Source organism: Carcharodon carcharias, chromosome 7, assembly GCF_017639515.1.
Source record: "Carcharodon carcharias isolate sCarCar2 chromosome 7, sCarCar2.pri, whole genome shotgun sequence".
NCBI lineage: Eukaryota > Metazoa > Chordata > Chondrichthyes > Lamniformes > Lamnidae > Carcharodon > Carcharodon carcharias.
Genome location: NC_054473.1, coordinates 31,457,816 through 31,477,109, shown reverse-complemented (window position 1 = coordinate 31,477,109; position 19,294 = coordinate 31,457,816). Strand labels below are relative to the sequence as shown.

General features: G+C 41.2%; 1 protein-coding gene across 4 annotated transcripts in view; it reads left to right on the top strand.

The window, feature by feature from the left end:
- The window catches only part of iqsec1b (IQ motif and Sec7 domain ArfGEF 1b), a 505,028-nt gene that overhangs the window by 459,048 nt on the left and 26,686 nt on the right, over positions 1-19,294 (top strand). For all 4 annotated transcript variants that reach the window (XM_041191310.1, XM_041191311.1, XM_041191312.1 and 1 more), the window contains 2 exons: positions 3,884-4,006; positions 13,846-14,012. In XM_041191310.1, coding sequence (XP_041047244.1) covers positions 3,884-4,006; positions 13,846-14,012 — 290 coding nt within the window. The remainder of the gene's footprint in view (positions 1-3,883; positions 4,007-13,845; positions 14,013-19,294) is intronic.

Genomic DNA, 19,294 nt, shown 5'->3' with positions numbered 1-19,294 from the left:
AGAAGAAACTGAAGCGTTGCAATAAATTTGGAGGAGACGTACCTTCCAATTCTCAAAGTACAATATGGGACAAAGACAGATATGTATTTTTCATAATAAATGAAAACTGTCAGTCATCTGTAGAATCCACCATACATTTGGTCTGAGGCTGTTAATTGTCTCTGGAGAGTCAGCCAAATAAATTATAGACATGTTATTCATTTGTCATTTTGTTTCAACACACCCTTTTGACTCCAGTGAGTCTTTGCAGAACAATGCATTCCAGCTGTGTTGAGTGGTTACTTAATGGAGTTACTTGTATATGAATTTTGCAATCAAAATATGCACATCTATCATACTTACACATCAATTTCCAGACAACTATAAGCACTGAAGATTCTAGCATCAGAAAAATTAAGCCTGTAGAAACAGCAAATTTAAACTGACTGGTCATAAATGGATACTGAAACTATGGAAATGCTCTTAGGATGTGAAATATGGCCAAACTCCCTTTCTGTTGCATGTCACAATGCCTGAAACAGTACTGGTGCACGTTCGTAGTCACGTTTGTAACTTGAGTGGAGAACAGTTAACTAGTTCTAACTAGTATTTACTATACCCTTGGGATTACATTACTTCAATTTTATACGGACTTGCAACTTGATTGTCAATGTGCATGAGATCCTGCTCTGCATTTACTCACTAAAGATGAGTGGCAGGAGACAAAATTTAACATTCCAGTTAACAAAATACTGTTAAAAAGATTTATTATGCAAAAAATTGTTTTTACAACAAAAGCTTACCTGTGATTGCTTCCCCATCCTGCCTAAGTTTAGTATGATCTGGAAATGCAGCCAACGTATGTTGAGTTTCTGGACCATAATTGTTGATATAAATTAAAGTCAGTGTGAACCTCAGGATAGATGCTGAGACACTGAGGACCTGTTTTTACCTAATTCCATTAATTCTGTCATGTTGCTTGTTGATGGAATACAGGAATAATCATCATTGCAACAAAAAAAGATTTAAGAAAACACCGCGCCACACACTAGGATAATAGGAAATTATTGATTTGTCATCTGCAGTCTTTATTCTTGTCTGTTTTTCAAAAGTCTTCTTCTGCTCAGATACTTGAGACTATTGCTCAGATCTTTATTTGTATTTAGATGACTTGTCACATTCAGATTTCTAGAATTAATGTTCTTTTCTAGTTGTGCTATAAGTTGTTGTGCCTGTTTCCATCAATCAATAGAAGGTGCTTAATTTCCTCCAACCCCATATCACTCCTCCAACAAGTCTATGCTATTTCTTTACTTTTTGGCCAATTATTTTATGGCTTTACATTGACTTTCCATCACTTTCCATCATGCATAGGGCAGCCTTTTTTATGGAACTTTACCAAAGGCTTTCCTTTAGACCAGGTATATTACAACTAAAGACTTTTCACAGTTATCAAGGGACGTTACTTCCTCAAAACGGTAAGCAGATCGAATACATAGATGCAAGAAAGTTCCTTGTAAGGACATCAGTAAGGTGAGAGCTTATACTTGCCCTCATCCATGCTGTTGTTAGTTCCAGACGAGGCATTCAAGAGGACATTAAATGATTATTGGAATAGAAACAATGTGAGGGGTACGGAGAAAAGGCACAGCAATGGCACTAGGTCATAGTACTCATTTGGAGAGCCAGTACAGACATGATGGGCCAAATGGCTGCCTCCTATGCTGTTAAGATTCTGTGATTCTGCGACTAATCTAGTAGTCTCTGCTTCACAACCATATGATGATTTCTGACTTTAAGGCAAAGTAGGATATAAAAGGGAGGGTGACCAATAGCTTGGTCAATGACTTCAGCTTTAAGGAGGCTGAGAAGGAGTTAAAAATAAAAACAGAATTACCTGGAAAACTCAGCAGGTCTGGCAGCATCGGCAGAGAAGAAAAGAGTTGACGTTTCGAGTCCTCATGACCCTTCAACAGAACTGAGTGAATCTAAGGAGAGGGGTGAAATATAAGCTGGTTTAAGGTTGGGGGGGTGCGGGGGTTGGGTGGGGGGAGAGAAGTGGGGGTGCGGTGGTGTGGTTGTAGGGACAAGTAAGCAGTGATAGGAGCAGATCATCAAAAGATGTCACAGACAAAAGAGCAAAAGAACACAGAGGCGTTGAAGGTGGTGATATTATCTAAATGAATGTACTAATTAAGAATGGATGGTAGGGAACTCAAGGTACAGCTCTAGTGAGGGGTGCGGTGGAAAGGTTACAGGGCATAAAAGATTTTAAAATAATGGAAATAGGTGGGAAAAGAAAAATCTATATAAGTTATTGGAAAAAAACAAAACGAAGGGGGAAGAAACAGAAAGGGGGTGGGGATAGAGGAGGGAGTTCAAGATCTAAAGTTGTTGAATGCCTCCCCCATCATCATCCTCCGCCATTTCCACCAAATCCAGCATGATGCCACCACCAAACACATCTTCCCTTCACTCCCTCCCGGCAGCATTCCGTAGGGATCGTTCCCTCCGGGACACCCTAGTCTAATCCTCCATCACCCCCTACTCCTCAACCCCCACCTATGGCACCTCCCCATGCCCACGCAAAAGATGCAACACCTGCCCCTTCACTTCCTCTCTCCTCACTGTCCAAGGGCCCAAACACTCCTTTCAAGCGAAGCAGCATTTCACTTGCATTTCCCCCAACTTAGTCTACTACATTCGTTGCTCCCAATGCGGTCTCCTCTACATTGGAGAGACCAAATGTAAACTGGGTGACAGCTTTGCCGAACACCTTCAGTCTGTCCGCAAGAATGACCCAAACCTCCCTGTCGCTTGCCATTTTAACACTCCACCCTGCTCTCTTGCCCACATGTCTGTCCTTGGCTTGCTGCATTGTTCCAGTGAAGCCCAACGCAAACTGGAGGAACAGCACCTCATCTTCCAACTAGGCACTTTACAGCCTTCCAGACTGAATATTGTGTTCAACAACTTTAGATCTTGAACTCCCTCCTCCATCCCCACCCCCTTTCTGTTTCTTCCCCCTTCCTTTTGTTTTTTCCAATAATTTATATAGATTTTTCTTTTCCCACCTATTTCCATTATTTTTAAATCTTTTATGCCCTGTTAGCCTTTCCACCCCACCACCACTACAGCTGTACCTTGAGCGCCCTACCATCCATTCTTAATTAGCACATTGGTTTAGATAATATCACCACCTTCAACGCCTCTGTGTTCTTTTGTTCTTTTGTCTGTGACATCTTTTGATGATCTGCTCCTATCACTGCTTGCTTGTCCCTACAATCACACCACCCCCCCCAACTTCTCTCCCCTCCCCCAACAACCGCCCCCCCCGCCCCCACAAACCTTAAACCAGCTTATATTTCACCCCTCTCCTTAGATTCACTCCGTTCTGTTGAAGGGTCATGAGGACTTGAAACGTCAACTCTTTTCTTCTCCACCGATGCTGCCAGACCTGCTGAGTTTTTCCAGGCAATTTTGTTTTTGTTTTGGATTTCCAGCATCCTCAGTTTTTTGTTTTTATCTGAGAAGGAGTTAGATGGATTTAGGAAGTCAATTCTATCGAGTGGAATCGAGATGACTTTGTTATGAGCTAGAAATTGTTTAAAGAAGAAAAATCTGGTGGGGCAAAATTCCAAAACTATTTCTAACCACAGAATTGCTGAATCCAAAGTGTCAACTGTAACCTTTTGAGTCATAATCAGAAATAATGAGCAATATGGCAGACATCAAAATAGTGGTACAGGTTGTAAAACTTTTCCGAAGTTATTTTGCACTCTGGGGATTAGCTAAGTATTTTGCAAAAACACTTATTTAAAAAGGCCCTTTTCTGCACTACACCAGAGTATTTTCTAAATGTTTAAATCGTGCCAAGTAATCACTGGCGTTTATTTTGTTTCAGCTGTGTTGTTGATGAGATGGATTTTTCAGGAATGGAATTAGATGAAGCTCTCAGAAAGTTCCAGGCACACATCCGGGTCCAAGGAGAAGCTCAGAAAGTAGAACGTCTCATCGAGGCTTTCAGGTATTGTGGTTCGTAGATTTTGAAAATCATCCTTGCGTATGTACCACAGGTAAAAATCATCAATATTTTTCCCTCTGTGTCTATGTAACTCTGCAACAGAGTTTAAAGTTGTTTCAGGACACTTTTGCACAATACGGATGAAAAACAACATTATTCGTGCTCGTTTATTCTTACATCAAGAGACTTCCCATAAAGTTAAATTGATCAATCATTTATATTACCCATAATACGATTGATCCATTACATCTGCAAGTTCCATGAGTCTTCGCATACTGCAGTTAAAAATCCTCAGCTTCATACTTAGAGTACTGGAGTGCTGTTTTGGGCTGCATTAGAGTGATTCAGTTGGAGTTTAGTGAGAGTTCATGGAAGAGGGAAAAAGGGATCCTTTCATTTTCTACCTTTCCTCAGTAAGAAAAGTGGTGAACTTGGCAAGTAGAACCTGGTGAGTATTTCTTCTATCCTTAATATCCTCTAAAGTAGAGGAAGTAAAAGTAAAGGGAACACTTTTAAGGGTAAGTCATGGCAGGGGAGCTTGGCCAAGCAGAATGCTCCTCCTGTGCAATGTAGGAAGTCAGGGACACTTCCGGTGTTCAGGGCGACCACGTGTGTAGGAGGTATCTCCAGCTGCAGCTACTGAAAATCCACGTTTCGGAGCCGGAGCTGCAGCTGGAGTCACTATGAAGCATCCACAAGGACAAGATCTTTGTGAATAGCACGCACAGTGAGGTAGTCACACCACAGGTAAAGTGTGCACAGGCAGAAAGTGAATGAGTTACTGCCAGATGGAGAAAAAGTACTAGGCAGGTAGTGGAGGAGAACCCTAGGTTCATCTCCCAGATTTTCCATCTTGGATACAACTGGGGAAGATGGTTTTTCAGGGGAACACAGCAAGAGCCAAGTCCATGGCACCACAAATGGCTCAGCTGCACGGAGGAGGGAGAAAAGAAAGAGTGGGAGAGCAATAGCTATAGGAGATTCTATCGTAAGGGGAATTGATAGATGTTTCTTTGGCCGCAGATGTGATACCAGGATGGTACGCTGCCTGCCTGGTGTCAGGGTCAAGGATGTCACTGAGCAACTACAGGACAGTTTGAAGGGGGAGGGTGAACAGCCAGAGGTCATGGTCCATATTGGCACTAACAACATAGATAAAAAGAGAGATGAGGTCCTGAAAGCAGGATATAGGGAGCTAGGAAATGAATTAAAAAGCAGGACCTTAAAGATAGTAATCTCAGGATTACTGATAGTGCAAAATGCTAGCAAGTTCAAGAGTAAGAGAATAGACCATATGAATACGTGGCTGGAGAGATGGTTTAGAAGGGAGGGATTTAGGTTCCTGGGGCATTGGGGCCGATTCTTGGGAAGATGGGACCTGTACAAGATGGACAGGCTGCACCCAAGCAGGACCGGGACCAATATTCTCTCAGGAGTATTTGCTGGCACTGTGGGGGAGGGTTTAAAGTACACTGGCAGGGGCATGGGAACCTGAGCGGGGAGACATAAGAGAAGGAAACAAAATAGGAATGAAAGACAGAAAAGTAGAAAGCAGAAGGCAGTGGAAATGAGGGCTGGCACCAAATTGGGCCATTGTACAAAAGAAATCTGTAAAAATGTTAAAAAGACAATTCAAAAGGCACTGTATCTGAATGCACGGAGCATTCGCAATGAGGTAGACAAATTAATGTGCAAATAGATGTAAACGGGTACGATATGATAGCAATTACGGAGACATGGCTGCAGGATAACCAAGGCTGGGAACTGAATGCCCAAGAGTACTTGATATTTAGGATGGACGGGAAAAAAGAAAAGGAGCTGACATGGTGTTGTTAGTTAAGGATGAAATCAGTGCGATAGTGAGAGGATATTAGCTTGGAAAATCTAGATGTAAAATCAGTTTGGGTGGAGGTAAGAAGCAACGAGGGGTTGAAAACATTAGTGGGTGTTATCTATAGGCCTCCAAACAGCAGTGACATGGTAGGGGACGGCATTAAACAAGAAATTAGAGATGCATGTAACAAGGGTGCTACATTAATCATGGGTGACTTTAATCTACATATAGACTGGGCAAACCAAATTAGCAATAATACTGTGGAGGATGAATTCCCTGGAGCGTGTATGAGAAGGCTCTTTAGACCAGTATGTCGAGGAACTGACTAGGGAACAGGCTATCCTAGATTTGGTATTGTGCAATTAGAAGGATTTAATTAATAATCTTGTTGTGCAGGGTCCTTTTAGGGAACAGTGACCATAACATAGTAAAATTCTTCATTAGGATGGAAAGTGAAGTAATCCAATCTGAAACTCGGGTCCTAAATCCAAACAAAGGAAACTACAAAGGTATGAGGCATGAATTGGCTAAAATAGATTGGGGAACTTCATTAAAAGACAGTGGATAGGCAATGGCTAATATTTAAGGAACTAATATATACTTTGCAGCAGTTATACATCCACAACAAGAAAAACAGCCCAACCATCTTTAACAAAAGTAATTAAGGATAGTATTAGATCCAAAGAAGTCATATAGAGTCGCTAGAAAAAGCAGCAAGCCTGAGGATTGGGAGTAGTTTAGAATTCAGCAAAGGAGGACCAAGAGATTGATTAAGAGGGGGAAAATAGAGTACGAGAGTAAACTTGCAAGGAACATAAAAGCGGGCTATAAAAGCTTCTTATAAGTATGTAAAAAGAAAAAGATTTAGTGAAGACAAATGTACGTCCCTTACTGTCCAAAACAAGAGAATTTATAATAGAAAACAAGGAAATGGCAGAGCAATTAAACAACTACTTTAGTTCTGTCTTCACGGAGGGGGACGCAATTAATTTCCCAGAAATGCTAAAGGAAGTGGCCTTGGAATTTGTGGGTACGTTGGTTGTCATCTTCCAAAATTCTGTGGAGTCTGGAACAGTCCTGGCAGATTGGAGGGTGGCAAATTACTTTAAAATAATTTAATAAAAAAGGATGGAGGGAGAAAATAGCAAATTACAGACCGGTCAGCCTAGCATCAGTAGTAGGGAAAATGCTAGTGTCTATTATAAAGGGTGTGATAATGGGACACTTAGAAAATATCAACGGGGTTATACAAAGTTAGCATGGATTTATGAAAGGGAAATCATGTTTGACAAACCTACTGGAGTTTTCTGAGGATGTAGCTAGCAAAGTAAATAAGAGTGAACCAGTGGATGTGGTGTATTTGGATTTCAGAAAGCTTTTGATAAAGTCCCACGTATGAGTGATTGGGGTAATATATTGGCATGGGATTGAGAATTGGTTAACAGACAGGAAACTGTAGGAATAAATGGGTCTTTTTGGAAAGGCAGGCAGTGACTAATGGGGTACCACAGGAAACCGTGCTTGGCCCTAAGCTATTCAAAATTTATATCAGTGATTTGGATGAGGGAACCAAATGTAATATTTCCAAGTTTGTTGATCACATGAAACTTGGTGGGAATTTGAGTGTTAAGGAGGGTGTAAAAAGACTTCAAGACAATTTAGAGATGTTGATTGAGTGGGCAAATATATGGCAGATGCAGAATAATGTGGATAAGTGTGAAGTTATCCACTTTGGTAGGAAAAACAGAGTAGTGGAGTATTATTTAAATGGTGATAGATTGGGAAATGTTGACGTACAAAGAGACCTGGGCGTGCTTGAACACCATTCACTGAAAGAAAGCATTCATGTGCAGCAAGCAGTTAAGAAGGCAAATGGTATGTTGGCCTTCATTGCAAGAGGATTTGAGTACAGGAGCAAGGATGTCTTACTGCAGCTATACAGGGCCTTGGTGAGACCACACCTGGAGTATTGTGTGCAGTTTTAGTCTCCTTAACCAAGAAAGGCTATGCTTGCCATTGAGGGAGTGCAGCAAGGGTTCACCAGACTGATTCCTAGGATGGCAGGATTGTTGCATGAGGAGAGATTGGGCCAACTAGGCCTGTATTCAGAATTACCTGGAAAAACTCAGCAGGTCTGGCAGCATCGGCGGAGAAGAAAAGAGTTGACGTTTCGAGTCCTCATGACCCTTCAACAGTCCTTCAAAAGAGTATAGACCTGCTGAGTTTTTCCAGGTAATTCTGTTTTTGTTTCGGATTTCTAGCATCTGCAGTTTTTTGTTTTTAGGCCTGTATTCACTGGAGTTTAGAAGAATGAGAGGGGATGTCATTGAAACCATTAAAATTCTGACAGGGATGGATAGACTGGATATAGGGATGATGTTTCCTCTGGCTTGGGTGTCTAGAACAAACAGTCACAGTCTCTGGATACAGGTTAGGACATTTAGGGCCAAGATGAGGAGAAACATCTTCACTCAGAGGATGGTAAACCTATGGAATTCTCTGACACAGAAGGCTGTAGGGACCAAGTCACTGAATGTATGTGTTATGGCACAGTGGATGGTAAATGCTGAGCTGCTCAAATCCTAGAGGGAAACAGGTGCCACAACTGTTTGCAATTTGTACTTTATTTCGAGATGCGTACCTTGCATTCAGTAGTAATAAGACCACCGAGGCTTAGAGGGTTTTACAAACTAACTTAAACATTTAATAATAGACAAAAAGATTTTAAGCAAATACATAGGTCTACAAATTACTATTATGATAACTCCTAGCTCCCCCAATTTATCTGACTGCCAGTTACACCACCATTAAGGGCATTTTCATGAAAACAAATAAATTTCAACAGACCCAGGCAAAGCATACAATTTCCTGGATAGTGATATTCACAGTGAGTTTTCTTAGCTTCAGTTCCTGTAGACAGCAACTTGATGGCTAGAGGCTTTCACACTTGTTTGATGGGCAATAAGTGCTGGCCCAGCCAGCGAAACCCACATCCCATGAATGAATTTAAAAAAAGAGTATAGAATATCTTCTCCTTAAACACGTAACCTCATCTCCTTTATACAGGTTTCTCCCTTTTTAATGTAAATTCCATTGTCCCAATATGTCTTTGCAACTTTACTTTTTCCATAATATAAATGTTCCATAGTACTCATATTATCAGTAATCTTTGGGAAAAAATAAACACATTGTTTGACTTAGCCTCTTTTGGGCTCGGTGTAACACCTTACCATCTCTTTGAAATTCATGACTCTAGTTTATCTAAAAATGCAAATGTTTCTCACACCTCACATTCTAAAACTTCAGCCATGTTTACATATTTAGCACTTCAAACCTAGCTTCTCTTGATAACTCAAAAGTTCCAGGCAAGCTGTCTGCAATTCAATTAAAACTCCCACACGCACACACCATCATACAGAGAAATTAATCCAACCCCCACTATTAACCTACCTTTACAATAAATCGCAGTATTATGAACATTACTATATTTTCATGACATTTCAGAAGGAAATAGATCAATTTCTGGACTCCAAACGTGCCAAAGGGTATGGGGAGAGAGCAGAAGCATGGCGTTGAGATAGAGGATCAGCCATAATCATATTGAATATCGGAGCAGGCTTGAAGGGCTGAATGACTTACTCCCGCTCCTATTTTCTATGTTTGTGTTTCTGTGCTCCATCTGACTGCAAATAACTGAACTTCTGCACTCATCATTAATCACTTTTTAATTGCAATACAATATTTTTATGGACATTTATTGTGATGATCGCGGTAATTTCAGGTTTTTGTTTTATCCAATGTGTGAATAATCCAGTAAAGCCTTAAAGCTTTCTTAACTTTTATCCAAATCAGCTTTTATAGTAACATTAATAGCATCGAAGAGGAGATCTCATCTGCTTTTGTACTTTGCATATACATCGCAGTCTGAGTAAAGTATGTTCTCCTACGAAGCTTAGATTTTATGGCCATTTAACAACTGTTTCCCATTCCCCAGCCTGTTTTATTCCTGGAGCATTCCTTCGCTCATATCATTACTGCCTAGGTAATCTAACATATCTGCTTGCTTTTCTGCCTGGACAAGCTCTGCCTACTGTTTTTTCTTACCCCATCCATGGCTAGCTAACCATTACATTTCTCATTTTCGTTCTTAGAATCATGAAATATTTACATCACAGAAGGTGGTTATTCAGCCCATCATGTCTATGCCAACCCTCTGCAAGAGCACCTCAGTTATTCCTGCTCCCCACCCTTTCCCTGTAGCCCTGCAAATGTCTTTGCTTCAAATAAATACCCAATTCCCTTTTGAAAGCTAAGATTGACTCTTGCACAGTGCCGCATGAAAAGGTTTTTCCTTATATTGCCCTTGGTTCTTTTGCCATTCACCTTAAATTGGTGACCCTTGATTCTTGATCCTTTTGCCAATGGGGACAGTTTCTCTATTTTTGATCTGTCCAGACCCCTCATGACTTTGAACACCTCTATCAAATGTTCTCTCAGCCTTCTCTTCTCCAAGGAGAACAGCGATCTACCCATGTAACTGAAGCTCCTCACTCTGGAAATGTTCATGTAGATCTTTCCTGAACCCCCTCTCATGCTTTCACACCCTTCCTTCCTAATAAGTTCAGAATTGGACACAATATTGAGTGTTCTTTAAAGGTTAGGTTTAGGGCTTCTAATAAATTGAACATGAGAATGCACCCCAGAATATGAATTTCCTAACTAAAGCAAAGAAGCTAAGCAATCATAACAAATTGCTTGGGGGCATCGCAACAAAGGAGTCTGGCATGGGGATCAGTGTGTTTTTACTCTTACCTTCATCTTTATCTGCCTTGGAAAAACAAACCAAAACATAGAAGTCAGATATATTCTTAGCAGTCACCCCTTCACATTATATTAACACAGTGCTGGCTACCTAAATACTATGGGATTTCAAATATGCAGGATGATCTTGGAGATTATGGTCATATAAATGTGTAGCAGCCGGGAGGGAGGAAAGTGACCCCCGAGGCAAGGAGCTTTAGCACCTTGAGGTGATTAAGCAGGTAGGAGTGGACAAATCCCTGTCTTATAGATTGCAAGTGGCTTCCACTGTGCATTAAAAGAAACTTCCTATCAACTTTTTTGGGATTAGCTTTTGACCTCACATTTGTGACTCCAGGTTTGTTGAATTGCAAAGTTTTCTTAATGGCTGTGAATTTATAGGATAATGCAATTCTTCATATATTCTGTATACATCTGACATAGGGAGGAACTGTATGCATGCAGAGTAATTTGAGATGTTTTTACAAAGCCAATTTCAGGTACTCATATTGGCATTCCCACAAAATTGCATCAGTTAGGTTTCTGTCTGAGGTTGTATGCAAAAAGAACTGCTATAGGTTTTTTGCTGTAAAGTATGGAACATTTTCTCAAAATCGGTGATGGAAATTGCAATCAAGTGGAATGATTTTATCCTATTGATTGATCTGTTTTGATTCTGTTGCTAATATTTTATATTTTGTTTCTGCTGCTTCTCCCCATTAGTTCTTTGCACCCCACTTCAGGCTCCCCTCTCTCCCAAGTTTCTCTCCCCATTCCAGTCATGCCCTCTCTAAACTCATTCTTCCCACTACAGTGTTGGTTTAACTTCCACATGTGCTGCTGACACCCAGTTCTACTTTTCTGCCACTTGTCACAACCCTCCAACTGCCTCTATGCTATCAGATTGCTCATCCACTTCCAACAAAGCTTATTTGTTGATGAAACTCTCACCAATGCCTTTGTCACCCCCAGACTTGATTAATCTAACCCTCTACTGGCTGGCCTCCCATCTTCCTGTCTCCGTGACTTTCAGCTCATTCAAAAACTTTTTGCCCATGTCCTATCCTGCACCAAGCCCCACTCAACCATCACTCATACTCCCTCCTACGTTGGCTCCATGAACTCCAATGCCTGAAATTTAAAATTATCATTATTTGTTTTATAAATGCTTTGACCTTGCCTCTCCTTATCCCTATAACCTCCTTCAGTGGATCTGAAGCATTTTGGAATACCCTCCGATTGTGAAAGGTACTATATAATTGCAAGTTTTTTTTTTTTCCTTTTTACCCCCATTTCATTTTTTTAAAATGGCACATATACATATATACACACACACACACTATGATCTTTGACTGCAGTGAAGTAATTCTTTATCACTGTGGCTGTCACAGATATGTTCCAAAGTAAAGTTGCTCTAAATAGGCTTTGTTGGAAGTGGATGAGCGGTCTGATAGCATAGAGGCAGTTGAAGGGTTGTGACAAGTGGCAGAGAGGTAGAGCTGGGTGTCAGCAGCACATGTGGAAGTTAATCCAACATCTGTACTGGGTCTCATGGAAAGGATGAGCTTGGAGAGGGCACGACTGGAATAGGGAGAGAAACTTGGGAGAGAGGGGAGCCAGAAGAGGGGTGTAAAGTGCGAATGGGAAGAAGTAGCAGAAACAAAATATAAAATCACAGCAACATGTATAATACTGAAAACTATTGTTGATTATCTTCTGATAATTTCACCAAACATTATTATTGCATCACAAGTTGCTGGTTTGAAAATAAAACTATAGTAGCAAATATGGTTTATACTAAAAATAAAAACTGCGTGTACGAAATGGTGATAAACTCGGCGATGACATTTTTCCTGCTTTCCTTTTTTTGGTCTCTACCTCTCAGGTATTTTTTCATGACTTTCCAGTTTCAATTCCCACCCACCTACCCTTGCCCCCAAGTTTTGATTAATAAGCCAGGAGATTTCTGACATTGGGTTTTCAGAAATCCACCATTTTAAACATATGTTCTGACCTTCAGAGCTGGTACAGGGCTTAAAAAAGTTTGCAATTCTGCTGTCAGTCAATGAGAGTGGGAACTGACTGCAGATTGGAGGAGCAGCCAATGCAGGAGAGAAGGAATTGCTCCTCCAATCACAAATTGTGTCTCTCCTACACCAGCTGCTCCAGTTCCTCCACCTAAAGGCATTCTCCCACACACACTTGCTGCTCCTCCAGAGAAAGAATCTATCATTGTAGGAGCAGCAAGAGTAGGAGAGAGGGAACCTGTGATTGGAAGAGCTGCAGAATTTACTCTGGCCAGTCCCACAGCCACCATGCAGGACACTTAGGACAGCACTGTCACCAATCATTCAACATCTTCCGGGAGGCTGAGGAGAAGAATCCAAAAATGAAAGAAAAGGAGGAACTCTCGGCCAGTAATGAGGCCAGAGCGAGGGGTGCTTGTCCCCAACTCTCCTTTGTACAAACTCCAAAAATCCTGAACCTGCTGCTGTTCCACATCAGACTGGATGTGGCACTGACTTTGCCTACTCTTGGAACCCAGCACTACACAAACTACTAGTGATGGAAGAGGCTGCACTCCGACCTGCCAGGACCTGAGCTCCTGTCTCCCAGGGAGGTGGCTCGCTTTTTCCTGGCAGTGCGGATCCAAGTGGCACAGGCCAAGGAGGAGCCATCCACTGACAGGAGGGGCAGCAACAGCAACGAGGAGCTGAGTCCAGGCAAGGTGGTGAAATCCAAGTAGGGGAGGGTGAAGAAGGAGGAGGGGATGTGTGAATAGGGGGTGAGGAGCACATGAGTGGGGGCTGAGTAGGGAGGGGGAGCATCAGTCAGGAGCTGAGTGGGGAAAGAGAGCATGAGTGGGGAAAGGAGTTGGGAAGAGGTTATTTCTTCAAATGCTGCTGAAATAATGCACCAGAAAGTCCTAATTCGAAGCACATACCTGAAAAGTTTCCACACTGTGGGAGGGGACGCCACCCCCATTCCCCCACAACCAACATACTCCCCTGCTTGGTTGTTTCACTCCCTCTCGGGGCTCACTCATTTTCAGTATTTTTTACTTTGATGCAATCACATCCCTGTGGATGATTACTTGTAACATTTTATTTTTCTTTATGGGGAATCTCGTGTATAGCTACTGATGCTACTTCTCCATTAACATAACTTCACTGTATATAACATGCAATATTCTATCCTTCTGTTGTAGCCAACGATACTGTATCTGCAACTCTGGGGTTGTGCGACAGTTCCGAAATCCTGATACGATCTTCATCCTAGCCTTTGCAATTATTTTGTTGAACACCGACATGTACAGCCCCAATGTGAAACCAGAACGCAAAATGAAACTGGAGGATTTTGTCAAGAATTTGCGAGGTTAGTGGTACTGGAGAACTTTTGTTGAAGTGTCACTTACTTTAATATGCCACGGTGATTTTTTTCATAAACTAGTTCCAACCATTACCATGAAAAACCATATGTTTAAACTGATAATTGTAGCATGGCACAAATGTTTAAACTGATAATTGTAGCATGGCACAGAAATTTGTTAACTTCAAACGTAATATGTAAGTATGAGGAACGAGTTTTTCAAATAATGAATAGAACCAATAGGATAGATGTTAAGTCCTTGTCTGCAGAGTTGGCAGACGTACTTTTGAGTTAAAGATAACCCAACGAGTAGCTATTCTAAGCTGCCTTTAAACCGTTGTTTCAATTCAGATTCTGAAAGTCTGTAAAATGGCTGCTGACACTCATGCTACCAAATCTATTTTTTGTAGCCCAGCAGCAGACTTGCAAATCCACTATTTCCAGGGTTTATAATCCTGCTACAGGAAATTGATTTAGCAGCATAATCCCAGACTGATCTCTTGGAATCCAAATTAAAAGAACAATATAAAAGCAGATTGAATGATGTACAACTACCAGTGCAGTAGATAAAAGGGGAATCAAAACGTTGAAAGTGTTGAAAAAACCCAGTTGCCAGATTAAAATGGTATTGTGCTCACCTTCTGTGCCATATGGCCCCTGACGTGTTCAGTTTAAAGATGATTATTTTATTTTAATTGTGATATAATTTTGTCAAATGTGTTGAAATATTATTCTATACAGACTGTTTACACAGTTAAGTTAATGTATGTGCATAGAGTAAGTAGAAAAATAAATTGAGAACTCTGAAATTCAAATACTTAAAGGATATTTATTTATTTAGCTCTTCTGAGATGCAAGTGGAAAGAAGAATTGCAGAGATACTGACTTTATTCAGATGAGTTGCAGAGTTTTGCGAATAATTGAAAAACATGTAGACAAATTAGGTGAAGGAGGTAGAACTCAATCCTTCAGCCTTGAGTTAGTCAAATTTGTTAAGGTAAAAAAGAGATAGATGGATGGAATGACTTGTAGCCGTGATGCGAAGTAAGCCTGGACTGGTGGTGAGCAGTTAGATACAGAATAAATGAAAGGAAGAAGAAAATACAGGCAGCAGTGAATAGAAAAGTTAGCCCCAGTAGGTATAATATTGTTTCATCTCCTGAGTATATTTAATCTGGAAATTACCTGATCCAAGGCGGGGGTGGGAGAAGCATCAGATTGAAAGTGTTTGCTGAAGTTGAGGTAGTCAGATGCATGCGGCAGTAACTAGTAGCAAATGAAGAACCCAAATCATTCTGACAGCCTAGGCAGCTGCAGGCCCAAACATTTATCTTTGTGTCATGAAAACCAGAAAGGAAAAGTACACAAAATTTCAAAGTAGCTGCATTTTAATTGATGGGCCTCAGATATTTGAAATGATTAAATTTTGAAATGAGTGATTTTTCAGACATGCTATCATGAGACAGAGAACACCAAAAGAATTTTAATATAAATCACTATTAATATTCATCTTACTAGCTCGTGTTAGCTGTGGAGCAAGTAACACTGAATTTTAAAAATCCTTAATAACTTAGCTGTCTTAATGTATGTCCATAAGTAATGGGTTTGTGCACAAATGTACACTGAAGGTTTGATTTCCAACTAAATAGATAAATTGGATATGCCAGGAACAGCACCAGGCATACTTAAATATGAGGTGCCTACCTGGTGAAGCTACAACATTGAACTTCATACATGCTACCCCTGGAAGGATCATTGTTATAACCAGGTGAGAAGGGGTGAACTGGCTCCCCTCTGTTCAACCTCTTCGGTTGGTCACAAAAAAGGTTTCAGTTTCCTTTTTACGAAGATATGCCTTTTTCAAATCAGAAATTATTTAACCATTTGAGCCGTGAGCAATGAAGTGCCAATCAAACAAGGGTTCTTCAGTCAAAGAAAGAGCAAATTTATTACCACTAAACCCAAGAAAAGTAATAAAAACATGACGTCAAGTATTCAGCTCTCATGCAATCAGCCAGGCCCACCCACACATACACAAGGGCATCAGAAATAAGGGGAGTTAGAGTCCGATTTAAAAAAGGAAAAAGAAAATGCGATCAAGTGTCCTTTGATTGTCCTTGATTTTGATGTAGACTTTAAATGTTGCAGCCGAATTAGGTTAGCTGGTTTCTTGGATGTGGTCAGATGTGGAGGATGTTGCAATTATTACTAGATCACAGTTCGCTGGTGGGTTTCTGGTAGAGTTGGCTTTTCTAACCCAGTGACATGCTCATTCCAAAAGAGAGAAAGGGACAGAGCACAGCCATTAGCTTGTTTCCTCTGCTGAAAACGCCTGTGTCACTTGCAATCTCCCTCTAGTGGCTGGCAATCTTGCCTTGAAAAGTCTTTATGTGGTAACCATTGTTTCAATATCCAGCACCTTGCATTTTTAATGTTGCTTTCTTAGGCAGTTATGAGTTTTGATGGGTGCCTGGATTATAGGAAATGTCTCTCCCATCATACACCCCTGAGGGTGATTTGCTGGTTTGTCACCTTCACTTTGGATTGTGGCCTTGCATTTTTAAGCAGCTTGCTCTATTTCACTTAAAATCTCAATTTCCAGTCAGTTGAAAGTAGAAAAGTCATATCCAAATACAAAGGGGCATAGCGGCATAATCTTGTAACAGCATGTGATGGTTAGAGCTAAATGATCCATCATCTGAGGAGATCTAAGTTCTGCAATCCGGCCACATCCAGGCATGGATGGGGGGCGGGCACTTAGACAAGTAACTGGAGGAGGAAGCTCCACAAATATCCTCATTCTCAATGGTGGGAGAATCCGTCAGATGAATGCAAAAGACATGGCTGAAACATTTTCAACCATCTTCATCTATCTTGGCCACCTCCTGAGGTCCCCATCATCATAGATGTCAGTTTTCAGCCAATTCAACTCACTCCACGTGATATCAAGGCTGTGGGCCCTGACAGCATCATGGCACTAATACTGAAGACTTGTGCTCCAGAGCTAACCACACCCTTACCAAGCTGTTCAGGTACAGCAACATTGTAGCATTTATCTGACAGTGTGGAAAATAGCACAGGTATGTCCTGTCCACAAAAAAGTAGGACAAATCCATTCCAACCAATTACTGTCCCATCAGTCTACTCTTGATCATCAGAAAACTGATAGAAAGTGTGGTTGAAGTGCTATCAGTTGGCACTTGCACATCAATAACCTGCTTGCCAATTTGGGTTCCATCGGGGCCATGAGGCCTAAATGTGAACCAAAGAGCTGATTTCAAGAGGTGAGGTGACAGTGATTACCCTTGACGCTAAGGCAGCATTTGACCAAGTATAGCATCAAGGAGCCCTGGCAAAATTGAAGTAATTGGGAATCGGTGAGTGGGGGAGAGCTCTCCACTACTTGAAGTCATATCTAGCACAAAGGAAGATGGTTGTGATTGTTAGAGGCCAATCATCTCAGCCCCAAGAAAAAGCTGCAGGAGTTCCTCATGGTAGTGACCTTGGGCCAAGCAGCCTTCAGCTGCTTCATCAATGACCTTCCTACCAATATAAAGTCAGAAGTGGGGATGTTCACCAATGATTGCACAGTGTTCAGTACCATTTATGACTCATCTGATACTGAAACAGTCTGTGCCTAAGTGGCAAGACTGGGCCAATGTTCAGGCTTGGGCTGATGGGTGGCAAGTAACATTTATGCCACAAAAGTGCCAGGCAATCACCATCTTCAACAAAAGAAAATCTAACCATCTCCCCTAGACGCTAAATGACATTGCCATTGCTGAATTCCCCACTGTCTGCATCCTGGCAGTTACCATTGACCAGAAACTGAACTGGACCAGCCAAATAAATACTGTGGCTACAAGAGCAGGTCAGAGGCTGGGAATTTTGTTGTGAGTCACCCACCTGACTCCCCCAAAGGCTGTCCACCATTTACAAGATACAATCACAAGTGTGATGGGATACTCTCTACTTGCCTGGATGAATGCAGCTCTGATATCAGTCAAGAAACTCAACACAATCCGGGGCATTGATTGACACCCCATCCATCACCTTAAACTTTCACTCCCCCCAACATCACTGCAAAGTTGCAGTAGTGTGTACCATATACAAGATGCTCTGCAGCAACTTGCCAAGTGTCCTCCAACAGCACATTCCAAACCCACGACCTCTACCTGCTAGAAGAACAAGGAGAGCAAACACATGGGATCACCATCGCTTGCCAGTTCCCTCCAAGCCACACACCTCCCTGACTTAGAACTATATCGATGTTCCATCACTGTTGCTGGGTCAAACTTGGAACTTCCTTCCTAGTAGCACAATGGGTGTATCTACACCAGATGGACCAGAAGAAGGTAATAAAAGTGGTTCACCACCACCTACTTGAGGGCACTTAGGAGTTGGCAACAACTGCTGGCTTTGCCAGTGATGCTCACATCCCATGAAAAATGAAAAAAAAAGGCATTATAGGCAGAATGTGAGTTTCTGAATACCTCGAGCCCAATGATTTATGATCATTTCCATGTAGTTGCAGAGAGTTAGTAATGCAATAAAATCTTGATGGCTTATAAAAACCAGCTTAATGAAACAAATAATCTTTAAAGCAATGATGTGAATCATGAACTCAGTGGCAGAACTTCATCCTTATGGCAATTGTTTTAAGAAGCCTCATTTTTTTTATTGTGTACTGTTCCAGAGGTACTCATCATTTAGACAATGAACCTTAGCAAGCCACTAGTAGTTACAACAGCCAAGCCTCATGCCCATGCCAAACAAGTATACATCTATTCTTTCCAATTAAGTCAGTGCATAGCTGTCAAGAGCAGGAGCCTTGGATAGTTTCCTCCTGCCGAGGCCAATTGTGGCGCCCATAACTCTCTGATATTTTTGCAGATAAAATGTATCCATTTTCTTTAGCTTTAGATCTACATTAAATGGAGACATAAGCAATTTTGTAATTCTACCATACACAAAATTATCTCAGCAAAATTTGATCAGTCCAAGGTGCCTTCTATTACTTTGAAGTGAGGACTGTTGTAGGGTGTTGGATACCATTTGGTGGGTCTTAATGAATTATTCATTGTCTTATGTTAGCTGTATGCAATTATTAACTACAAGAACTATATACATGCAGTAAAGGGTTCAAACTAGGAGCTATCTCTGTACATGTTTTGTACGCATATCTCTGTCCAACACTAGACAGACCCCTGGGTGCAGGTTATGTGTTCTCTTACATCTCGGTGGGTGGTACTGTACTCAGTCCCACATTAACCTTCTTTGTGCCTAAC